Here is a 13,064-nt window from a genome sequence, read left to right on the forward strand (position 1 = left end):
AGAGTTTATAAGATCTCTAGATTAATACACCTAACTTGGTATCAGAAAATATATCAAGTCAAAAATTACTAGGAATCCCTTACAGAATATCAAATAAATAACTGAAATGCTAATTATTGGCATCTTTGTCACAAACGGGTAGCTGGGTGAATTCTAACTTAAGTCACCGAGAAACAAAAATGTATATTCTGTCATAATTCAACTTTTTAAATTGCAATCTTTGTTTTCTCTTCCTAAATGATGGCAATGGCCTGCTAGAGTCTATGAGTTGATGTTTTGCTACTCTTATGCCCATCAAAATCCCAAAGTCTACAAGGAGACCACAGTAGAAGGTGATGAAATGACAGGAACTGAATGGAATATCACTACGTAAAAAGCTTTTATCTTAAAGAAAAATAAAAGAAGCAGTTTTCCACATCATAACACAACGAGATCTTACCATGCAGACTTCCAGCGCGAGCAGCGCTAGCCGCAACAGGCTCGAGAGCTTCCCGCCCCAGCTGCCCTGCTGGGAGGCTACTTGCAGACTCTTCCTGTAGCACATTTCTGCGGCGCCCATCATCCCCTGGGACTGATGTATGTGTGCCAGCCACTGAGGAGCAGCAGGGGAAAGGACCCAGGAGATGTTAGTTTTCTGCACAGTCCGCTTCCAACAAATTCAGTCAACTTTGATGGAGTTAAAAAGTTTAATTATTGACAAATTTTGTGCCCCCAAAACAAAAATCACAGGTTAAGAAAGAGGACGGCCCCATATAATCCAGCAATCCCACTACTGGGCATATACCCTGAGGAGACCATAATTCAAACAGACACATGTACCCCCATGTTCACTGCAGCACTATTTACAGTACCCAGGACACAGAAGCTACCTAGATGTCTATCAGCAGATGAACAGAAAAAGAAGTTGTACACATACACAATGGAATGTTACTCAGCCATAAAAGGGAACATATGTGAGTCAGTTCTAGTGAGGCAGATGAACCTACACTCTGTTAGAGTGAAATAAGTCAGAAAGAGAAAAATAAATATTGTATTAATATATTAACACATAAATATGGAATCGAGAAAAATGGTACCGTTGAATCACTTTGCAGGGCAAGAACAGAGAACAGACTTATGAACACGGTGGGACAGAGGGAAGGAGACGTGGGATGAACTTCGAGTGTAGCACTGCAACATATATATTACAACATGCAAAGCAGACAGCTAGTGGGAAGTTGCCGTGTAACACAGGAAACTCAACCTGGTGCTCTGTGACAATCGAGAAGGCTGGGAAGAGTTGGGAAGTGGGAGGGGGTTACAAGGGGAGAGCACACATGGATGGCCGTCTTGCCCATTCCATTAGCAACAGCTTGCTGGTCACATCTAGTCTGAAGAATTAAAAAGTCTCCCAAGATGGCAAGGAACAAAATCAAAACACAAAATGGTTGTTCATATGTGACAGATGCATCATGTAAACACTAACCAAAAGTTCGCATAACTGTATTAATTCCCAACAATGCAGACTTCAAGACGAGAGATGTTAACAGATAAACTGGGCTGTTTCATAATGATGAAAGAGTCAGTCAAAGGAAGATATAACACTTCTACATTTGTATATCTCAATCACATAGAATTTATGAAGCAAAAATAGATAGAAATTTAAGAAGAAATAGACAAATCCAAAATCAGAATCAGAGATTTCAACAAACCTATCTCAGCAATGATAACAGAAACAGACAAAAAATAATAATAACTAAAGATACAGAAGATTTAAACATAATTAACCAGCTTGACTTAAATGACATGTTTAAGAAATTGAGATACTCTGTACAAATTTCTTGCAACTCACAAATGCTAAGGAAACAAGAAATCTTAAAAGTCCTCTATGTATTAAAGAAATTTAACATGGAACTTAAAAAGACACAAACTTTCCCATAAAGGAAATTCTTGGTCTTAATAGCTTCAATAGTGAATTCTTCCAAACATAAGGAAATAAATGTCCTTACATTTATTTTTATAATTATATATAATAATTTCTATATAATAATAATTTACATGTAATAATAAATATATTATTGTATAATATTATTTATTATATTTATTTATTATTATAACACAAACTTTCAGAAAAATAAAGAAAAATGGAATAATAACAGAGATACCAAAACCTAACAATGACCTTATGAGACTGAAAAATTACAGGCCAATCTCTCTCATGAATATAGGTGTACACATTATAAACAAGCATATTAACAAGCTGACTCTAGCAATATATAAAAGGAACAATACATCATGACCAAGTAGGGCTTCTTCTAAGAACGAAAGGTTGGTTTAATATTTTAAAATCCATGCAATCTACCATATTATCAGAATAAAGAAAAAGAACCATTCTCATAGACGGCCCCCCAAAATTCAATCATTCACGATAAAAAACAAATCTCTCTTGATAAACTCAGAAAAGGATTTCCTTAATCTGCAAGATAAATTGGACAGCCAATTCGTGCATTGCATGCACGAATGCTGAGCTGCTTCAGTGGTGTCCAACTCTTTGCAATCCTATGAACTGTAGCCTACCAGGCTCCTCTGTCCATGGGATTCTCCAGGAAAGAACACTGGAATGGGTTGCCATGTCTCTCTCCAGGGGACCTTTCCAAGCCCAGGATTGAACCTGCATCTCTTACAACTTGTGCATTGGCAAGCAGGTTCTTTATCCCAGCACCACCTGGGAAGCCCTCAGAATCTGTTAAATGTCTATTAAAACCTAAAGCAAATATTGTAGCTGAAATTATAAATGCTTTCTATCTGAGGTAGAGAATAAGACAAGTATGTTCCCTCATCACCACTTCTGTTTAACATTGTATATGAGACTCTAAACAGTGCAATGAGTCAAGAAAAATTTTAACTTAAAATTATTAGAAAAAGTAAAAATTATTCACAAAGGAAATATTGGTGTATACAGAAAACCCAAAACCATTTCAAAAGAATAAGTTAGCAAGGCTGCTAGAAGGTCAAAATATAAAAATTAACTGTATTTCTATTATCTTTTTAAAATTTTAAAACACTGAGAGAAATTTAGAACTTAAATAATAAGGACTATAACAGCTCAGTTGGTAAAGAATCCACCTGCAATAAAGGAGACCTGGCTTCGATCCCTGGAGAAGGCAATGGCAACCCACTCTAGTATTCGTGCCTGGAGAACCCCACGGACAGAAGAGCCTGGCGGGCTACAGTCCATGGGGTCGCAGGAGTTGGACACGACTTAGCGACTAAACCACCACCCCCATAACACATCGATGAATAGAGAAACTCAACAGTAATACTTTGTTAATTTTCCCAAATTAAACTATAGATTTATTTAAACTACAAATTTATTATTATTTATTTAAACTATAGATTGTAATTCCAATCTAGATCTCAGTTGGACTTTTGTTTGGCGGGAGAGTAAGGGTAACTGACAATTTACAGGTAAATGCAAAAGACCTAAAATGACTGAGAAAAACTTGAAGGAAAACAAAAAAGTTGGAGGTCTTAATATTTCCTCCACACATCAAAACTAATTATAAAGCTACAAGCAACAATAAACAAATAGACCAATGAAAAAGGAGAAAAAGAATAAAGAGCCCTGAAAACTACACATACCCAGTCACCTGATTTATGACAAAAGCATCATGACAATTCAGTGGAGGATATAATGGTCTTTTCAAAGGATGGTACTAGGACAATTACACATCCATATGGAAATAAAATGAACCTTGACCCTGCAACACTCACAAAAATTAATCCAGGATGGATCATAGACCTGTATGTGAAACACAGAACAACAGTTTCTAAAGAAAAACAAAAAAATCTTCATGAACTGAAGCAGAACACCCCAGTAAAACATTAACCATTAAAAAATAATAAATTAGACTTCACTGAGATTAAGAACTACTCCCAAAAAAATAACATTATGAAAATATTTGCAATACAGATATCCAAAAATGTGCTTGTAGCCAGAAAATATAATGAATTTCAACAATTCAGCAAGATAACAGCCCATTAAAAACTACAGTAAAGAAACGGTACTTTAAAAATAAGATACACGATCCAATAAACATATGAAAAGTGGCTCAACATGGCTGATTCATGTCAATGTATGACAAAACCCACTGAAATGTTGTGAAGTAATTAGCCTCCAACTAATAAAAAAAAAAGAAAAAAAGAAAAAAAAGAAAAGTGGCTCAATAGCATTTGTCATTGGGTAAATTCCACTTAGCTACCAGGGCTTCCCTGGTAACTCAGCTGGGAAGAATCCACGTGCAATGCAGGAGACCCTGGTTCAATTCCTGGGTCAGGAAGAACCGGGATAGGCTACCCACTCCAGTATCCCTGGTGGCTTAGATGGTAACAAATCCACCTGGAATGCAGGAGATCTGGGTTCGATCCCTGGGTTGGAAAGATTTCCTGGAGGAGTGCATGGCAACCCACTTCAGGATTCTTGCCTGGAGAATCCCCATGGACAGAGGAGCCTGGCAGACTACCATCCACAGGGTCACAAAGAGTCGGACACAACTGAGTGACTAAGCACACAAATTCCACTTAAAACCACTATAAGATACTATTAGTATTACCTACATATACACTGAAAAGGGAAAATAATAATCACCATCTAGCAATATCAGCAATTGGAAGGCTTATAATTTGCAGGTGGAAACATAAATTGACAACACGTTTTAAAAAAACACTGGACAGGATCTACTGAAGTGAATACATATTCACTATGAAAAGAAAAAGGGAAAGTGCTAGTAGCTCAGTCATCTGACTCTCTGCAATCCCATGGACTATAGCCTGCCATGCTTCTCTGTTCATGAAATTATCACCCAACAAAAGGCATATCCCAGAAGCATTATAACAGCCCAAACCTGGAAACACAGTTGACCTTTGAACAACATGGATGTAACTTAGAGTCAGCCTCTGTATTCATGGTTGCAAGGACTGAACGAACCACAGACTACTGAAAAATAGCCATGTATAACTGGACCCATGCAGTTCAGACCCATGCTGTTCAAGGGTGAACTGTAATCCACATGTCTATCAACAGTAAAAGGGATCTTACAGTATATTATTATATTATATCTTACAGTATATTATTCATAAAAATAAGTGAAAAAAACTTGGCTACATGAAACAACTAAATGAATTTCATGGACATGATGTTGAATGAAAGTAACCACATACAAAAGGATATTCCATATATATCAAGTTTAAAAACAGGCAAAATTAGATAGAAGTGACATAAGTCATAATAGTGGTTCTGCTGCCCTTTTTTTTTTGACATAGGGAGAGTCACAAAGGGAGAGGCATGGCAGAAGCCACTAGACTGCAGGAAGTCACAGAAATTATGATGCCCAAAGATGACAGAGGGCCAAACAGGATAGCAGTCAGATCTTAAATGGTCTGAAGTTATGGAGAATCGGTAGCTAGGAGACCATGAACTGGAACTATTTCAACATGGAACAGAAACCTCATCTGAGGTTTCAGTTCTGTCTGGATCTAGGACAGGAGATAGCGGAGGACAGACAAGCCTGGCGCACTACAGTCCATGGGGCTGCAGTGAGTCGGACACGACCTAGTGACTGAACAACAACAGAGCACAGGCTCTGAAGACAGCAGCTCATGAGCCATCCGATGGAACAGTTAGAGGGAGAGTTTGGCCATGGAATTTGGCATATTCTATAAAGCAGGCATAGAAGTGTAATAGTGTGGAGGTGAACAGTATGTAAAGTAAGGACTGTACTTAAGACCAATCAGTGATCTTCAGCATGATCTCATTTCAACAATGTACCATTGCTTATATGGTACTTCCTTTAAACTGCTGAACAGTGAATATTTACTGATAATTTTTTAAAAGACTTCTACAGTAATTATATTATCTAAAATTCCTCTCTCATGTTTCAGATGAAGACTCTGGAGCTTAAGTGGGTGTACCTGGACTAAAATCACATAACCAATTAGTAGTAGATTCAAGTTCAAAGCTTTTTGTTATCAATTTGTGTTAGTACCAGCAACCATGTCCAATATTTTTGCAGTAGAATACACATAAATGAAGACTCTGCAGATGCAATTATACACCTGGCCTTCATGCAAGGTACACTAATTCCAAAATGGAAGTATAATTGAGGTGCCTACTCAGTAGGGATGTGGGGCAGAATTTTGTTTCTAGAATCCTATTAATTCCTGTTGCCTTTTATGGTTTCCTGCAGGGGCTTTATATGTACAGGATTTAACGGCCAGTTAGAAATATCCAACCTTAAATCCAAGGCGTCTTCAGTCCTGTATTGCTAGAGAATAAGGCAAACACCATGTTTATCGTGTCTTGCAATATTCCTTTTCTCCCCAAAATGATACACAATTGTGAAACGAATACATTTCTGGGTCAGATTAATTCAGAAACCAAGACAATTTGCCTTCAATTGTCAACAGAAGCAAACACCAGAGCATCTTAAGATATAACCTGACACTTGCTCAATATTCCACTATATCTAAAGCTAAGTTTGTTCAAACCTTGGTGAGGTAAAACCTTACCTTTAAAAGTATAAAGGTAAGGTCTAAAGCAGTGGCAGTGACTTCTAACAAATAATTATGTGGCTCTCTGTCCTTGTCTTTAGTTTATCCTGACAATCATTCTTCCTAAAATTAATTTTTATGGACTTTCCTGGTGGCTCAGTAGTAAAGAATCAACATGCCAATGCATGAGACGTTGGTTTGATCCCTGGGTCAGGAAGATCCCACAGAGAAGAAAATGGCAACCCACTCCAGTATTCTTGCCTGGGAACTCACAGACAGAAGAGATTGGCGGACTACAGTTCATGGGGTCACAAGAGTTGGATACACTTAGCAACTAAACAACAATGGAGGATGTCACTAGGTTGCAGGAACTACTCTATACCTTGACATGCATGTGTACTCCGTTCCTAAGTTGGGTCCAACTCTTTGCGACCCCACTGACCGTGGGGTCCTCTGTCCATGGGATGTCCCAGGCAAGAACACTAGAGTGAGTGGTCATTTCCTTCTCCAGGGGAACTTCCCAACCCAGGAATCAAACCCGAGTCTACGGCATCTCCTGCATTGGCAGGCAGATTCTTTACCACTGAGCCACCTGGGAAATCCCTACATCTTGATATAAGTAGTGGTTAAAAAGGTATATATATAAATATATAGTAAGATTTTTACACTCTAATCTTTGTGCATTATATCATAGTATAAAAGAATATGTTATCTCTTAAGACTTTACTTACTGCATAATTTATCCTTTAATTTTTCCCTTTTAGTTTGAACAAAGTGCTTTTCCCCTTGATAAAGAGCATGAGATCATCAATATCCAGTTGACCCTAGAATTAAAGTATCTTAAGTCTCATATGGCAAATTTACTCTAAGAGGAGAAAAAAGCACCATCTTTCTTCAAGGATTAGAGTAAAAAGGAAGCTTAATGTGCATAATCCAACTATTTTATACCATTAGATAATCTTTTTAAGCAGGACATCAAAACATTCATAGAACAAAAGACCAAATGAAGAACTGTAGTAAAATAAACTTCTGTAAAACCTGTGTCAAAAAGTCCCTTTGATACTGTCTCAGGGCACAGAAAGAACTGTTGAGTAATTATATATGCTTTTTGTATTTTAGTATCAATAAGAATAAAGTACATAATCATTATGTATTTGTCATTGTGGTAAGCAGAGCCAGCTAAAAGGGCTGACAGTTTATTGATTTAGACATCAATCCTGAAAATAACTATTTCTGAAGGCACTGAAAACCCATTAAAATCTTAGATACAGGTTACCTGTAAAGGAGCTAAGGAAAAACTACACACATCCCCTCTAAAGGGAGAGCTAAGCACCACTATGGCAACCTTACTATGTTTGTAACACTTAGCTCTCTTATATCAACTCCTTATAAAAGACATTATTTTCAACACTGTTTTAAATGGAGCTTTATAACCAATGATTGTAAATGCTTTAAAGCCATGCAGCGGCAAATCCTTAATGAATAATCAACTTCTTGAGTTTCTCTAACTATTGTGGTTAATGAGAGATATTAACCACATATTAACTACTGTGTGAAAAAGAGAGACACAGTGGGTTTAAAGGCAAGACAAAAATGTGGCACACCGCTGACCTCACTGAACGTCACAGAGCATTTTAATTCAGGACTCACACAACAAAAGAGAAAATTTACCTGCCAAGCTGGAACAGAGGTTGAGTTGGACATGACTGTTTTTTGCAGCTCTTCAAGTACAGCATCTGGGAGAGGTTTTCGTGACTCCAGGAGTGGTTTACATTGAACTTGTCTCAAGAGTAAGATAACAGCTGGTTGATCAGGGTTACTTTTTAAATTCTAAAAATCAAACCCCAAACAAAAATATATGAGACAGGTTCTGAAATGTTAAATGTAAAAGGCAATTAAGCTATTCTCCATACTGAAAAAAAAAAAAAAAAACCACACCTGAATTTAACCTTTTCTTATTAAAAAATAACAGCAAAAGTAAAAAAAGAACACTGATCACCTTGGGAATATCAAACTCTATACTTAAACTCTAAAATCAGTAATACTACTACTATAGTTTATAAATCATTTGAGTTAGAACATCCCTTTGACTCGGTTTATTCTTAGGTGACAGCCTGAAAAATTTAGGTTCTGCATATAAATAGCTGAACTAAGAAAATATAAAATTAACAGTGAAGGCAAATATTATCCCTTATTTGGAAGAAACTGCATTATGTAAGAGGGGCTTCCCTGGTGATTCAACAGTAAATAATCCACCTGCAATGCCGGAGATTCAGGAGAAATGTGTTTGATCCCTGGGTCAGGGATCATGTGTTCGATGCCCTGGAGGGCATGGCAACCCACTCCAGTATTCTTGCCTGGAGAATCCCGTGGACAGAGGAGCCTGGCAGGCTCCATCGGGTTGCAAAGACTTGAACATGGCTGAAGCCACTGAGCATGCACTGACTACATACTATGTAAGAAGGAAAAAGCTTAATTTTTTTCCTTTCTCAACATCTTAATAAAAATACACATTGTCCGTCCTCTAGGCACAGACTTCTTATACGTATTTCCCTAAGCCATTTATTTATACCTTAAAACACATACATACAGACATAAAAGTATAGTATGTGTGTATACATATATTTATAAATGTATATGTTGTTTATGTGTATATATATATTATAATTATATATACAATATGTAATATATATCCGCAATATACACATACAAGAAGTTAAGGACAGTTCTCCAAGCAAGTTCTTCCACTATTGTTTTGGACATTTCTTCCTTTATTGTCTGTCTCTCAATAACCTAATTCTTTATCTTCTATTATTAGGTCATAGTTCTAAATGTCCTTATTTCTGAAAGGTAAGTGATTGCTTTCTTCTAAGTAAGAGACTGGAACCTTAAAATGACGAGGAAAGGTTCATAAAAGTATCCCTTACTCTGTCAGAGAGAGTACAAAGCAACTGCCAATTTACGTTCACTAAACATTCACTGTATTATACACAACTGTCCTGAACCTAGATGGAATTTCTTAAATAAAAGAGATAATGTATGATTCTGCTCTTCGGAGAGTTCAAGGACCAAAGGGGTCTTTAGAGATCCATTCCTCTCTCTCTGTAAAATTCATAGTGATCTTTCAAAAAACATTTCTAGAAAGACAACACAATCTCCCAAGTAAGTATTTATGAGAAAAAAAAGTGTTTTCAGGAAAAGTGATGTCTAAAACTCTCCTTATTAAGTTATTTCTGAGTAGGTTTATAAAATTGATTTGTTCATTCAATAAGTACTTATTGAGCCTCTACTACGGGTCAGGCAAGGTCTAAGAATTTATTCACAGACACTACCATCCAGGTAGGTAAAAACTGACTACTCGATAATTTCAGTTACTCACTTAACAATCCCCATAGTCATTCTATGTGGTGCAGAACTTTGGGAAAATGCAGGGATGCTGGAAAACATAGCATTCTAAACAGAGTAACTAGGAATCAAAGAAAAATACTACTTCCATAAGAAATACCCCAAATAAATAAATTCAACTTTGAGTCTCAAAGAGTCAGACACATGTGAGCTTAAACAGCAAGTCTATCAACTTCTACCTGTGAATTCTTATGCAAATTAGTTACCCTCTTTAAACCTTAGTTTTCTCTTTTGTATAAATGGGAATAATAATAAATACCTGCATCACAGGATTGTTGTGAAGGTCAAATACAAATTGCTAAATGTATTAACTAGCCTATAGTAAGTACTCAGTTAATACTGGATATTATCTTCATCATCACCACCACCACCATCACAACCAAATGCTCTCTGAATAATGTGCACTCTATTTTTGAAGTTATTTTCCAAGTAGGATAAGAATTCATGAATCTCAATTCCATAAAAATACCTTTGTGCAGAGGGCTTCAGCTTCAGATATTCTTCCTGTGTCTATTAGACCAGTGACAGCTTGAGAGAGAGACCACCTTTCAAGAGACTGGTTGTAATTTTCATAGAATCCTTTGTCTTTAACTACAATAAAACAAGTCAATGTTACCATTTTTTTCTGTAGTTTATAATGTGTTCTCTGAGAAGTAATTAATTATTAAGAATGATAATTAAACATACCATGCAATATAATTTTACACATACCACTGGAATATCATAGACTATCTCAACATGAGACAGGTTTCTGAAAAACTTCATAGTAGGAATATTTGTGGCTGAATAACTTAAGACTTTTTATATTTCTGACTTACATTTTAAAAAAAAATCAGTCTTCAGTAAAACTGAAAATAATTCAATGAAAAAAGTAAAGATTTATTGCAGTATAACTGACATATGATAAACTGCACATATTCAAACTATAAATCTGATAACTTTTGACATAAGCATCCATCTGTGAACTATCACAACTATCAAGATAACAAACGCATCCACCATCATGAATAGCTTCCTCCTACTCCTTGGTAATCCTTCCTGTCCCCAACCCACCTCTCCTCCTTCCCTCTGCCCCCAAACAATCACTCATTATTTTCACTCACAATAGATCAGTTTGCATTATCTGAAATTTCATATAAATGAAATCATAAAGTATAAACTCTTTGGCATGTTTCATAGCATTTAACATGGTAAATTTTACATTCATTTTCAAATATTAAAGCAACCTTGCATTCCTAGAATAAACCTCAGTTGATCATGATGTAGTACTGTCTTTTTTGTGTGTTACTGGATTTGAATTGTGAAAGTTTTGTTATAAATGTCTGCATCTGTTGTTCTGTATTATTCTGTTATTATTATTGATTTTTAAATTAATTCAATTGTATTAAGATAACATACTGTGTATGATTTGAATTTTTTAAAATTCATTTATATTTGTTTAATGGCTCATAACATGATGTGGTGGTGAAAGTTGCTCAGTCATGTCTGACTCTTTGCAAATCCATGGACTACTATACAGTCCATGGAATTCTCCAGGCCACAATACTGGAAAGTGTAGCCATTTCCTCTTCAGGGGATCTTCCCAACCCAGGGATCGAACCCAAGTCTCCAGCATTGCAGGCAGATTCTTTACCAGCTGAGCCACGAGGGAAGCCCCCATAATATTATATACATAGGCAAATCGTCTGTGTATACTTGACAAAATTACACCTTCTGCTATTGTTAGGAGTACTTTCCTATAAATGACAACTGGGTCAAGCTGGTTGATATTGTTAAAGCTTTTACTGTATCTTTACTAATTTCCTGTCCAATTTTTCTATCATTTATCAAAACTGTTGAATCTCTATCATTATGAATTTATTGATTTCTCTTTTCAGTTCTACAAGTTTATTTCAGTTCCATAAGTGTATTTTTCCATAATTTTTCATTTTCTTCTACCTATTTTATTGGGAAAAACCACATGGATTTTATGTGTTTTGAAGGTTTGTTACTTGGTGCCTAAACTGTCCTCTTGATAAACTGATTCTAATGTGAAATGTCCCTCCTTATTATTGGAAATATTCTTTGCTCTGAAACCTTAATTTGTTTGAAATTTCTCCTTTCTTAAATATTTATTTACTTACTTGGCTGCATTGGGTCTTAGTTGTGGCACTCCAGCTTTCTTCTGATTAGTGTTGGCATAGTGTACCTTTTACCATTCTCTAATTTGTTAGATCATTTTTGTCTTTTTTCAAAAATCTTTTTTGAAATAGATATAGAGATGATTTACAATGTTTCAGGTATACAAAGAAGTGATTCAGTTATACATATCTACATATGTGTGTATATACACACACACACACACACACAGGTGTATATATATATAACACATATATTCTTTTTCAGATTCTTTTCCATTATAGGTTATCACAAGATATTAAAGGGCTTCCTCGTGGCTCAGCGGTAAAGAACCTGCCTGCGATGCAGAAGATGCAGGGGACCCACGTCCAATCCCTGGCTGGGGAAGATCCCCCAGAGGAGGGCGTGGCAACCCACTCCAGTATTCTCGCCTGGAGAGTCCCATGGACAGAGGAGCCTGGTGGGCTACAGTCCACGGGGTCGCTAAAGGTCAGACACGACCGAAGTGACTGAGCACACATGCACAAGATATTAAATACAGCTAGCCTGTGTTATAAGGCAGGTCCTGTTGCTTATCTGTTTTACAGGTATTTTATAGACAGCAGGAGATTACTTTTGTCTTAAAATACAGGTCTATATTTTGCTATGTTTCCTTTAAGCAGTACATAGTTAGCTCTTGCTTTTTTATCCAATCTGTCAATCTGTGCATTTTAACGGGCGTATTTAGACCATTTATACTTAACTTGATTATTGATACAGTTGGGTTTAACTCTATTGTGCTGTTGTCTTCTCTGTATTCAATGTTCTCTTTGCTTCCTTTCTTGGATTATTTTTTATACCCCATTTTTTTCTACTTCGGTGGCTTATTACAAAGTTATAACTCTATATTTTTTAGTGTCTGCTTTTAGGTTTTAGAGTATTTATTGTCAACCTGTCACCATCTAACTTTAAGTACACTTGACCCTCTGTATCTGTAGATATGGAACCCATGGACAAGCAGAGTCAACTATTAT

The 13,064-nt window shown here is 36.3% G+C and overlaps 1 protein-coding gene across 5 annotated transcripts in view; it reads right to left on the bottom strand.

Moving 5' to 3' along the window:
* Positions 1 to 13,064, bottom strand: part of SKIC3 (SKI3 subunit of superkiller complex) — a 100,394-nt gene that overhangs the window by 17,948 nt on the left and 69,382 nt on the right. For 4 of the 5 annotated variants that reach the window (XM_070465831.1, XM_070465834.1, XM_070465833.1 and 1 more), the window contains 3 exons: positions 10,403 to 10,524; positions 8,200 to 8,358; positions 440 to 592 (listed from right to left, as the gene is read on the bottom strand). In XM_070465831.1, the coding sequence (XP_070321932.1) occupies positions 440 to 592; positions 8,200 to 8,358; positions 10,403 to 10,524 (434 nt within the window). The remainder of the gene's footprint in view (positions 1 to 439; positions 593 to 8,199; positions 8,359 to 10,402; positions 10,525 to 13,064) is intronic. The other variant, XM_070465835.1, reaches the window with a different exon arrangement.

This window comes from Odocoileus virginianus, chromosome 3, assembly GCF_023699985.2.
Source record: "Odocoileus virginianus isolate 20LAN1187 ecotype Illinois chromosome 3, Ovbor_1.2, whole genome shotgun sequence".
NCBI lineage: Eukaryota > Metazoa > Chordata > Mammalia > Artiodactyla > Cervidae > Odocoileus > Odocoileus virginianus.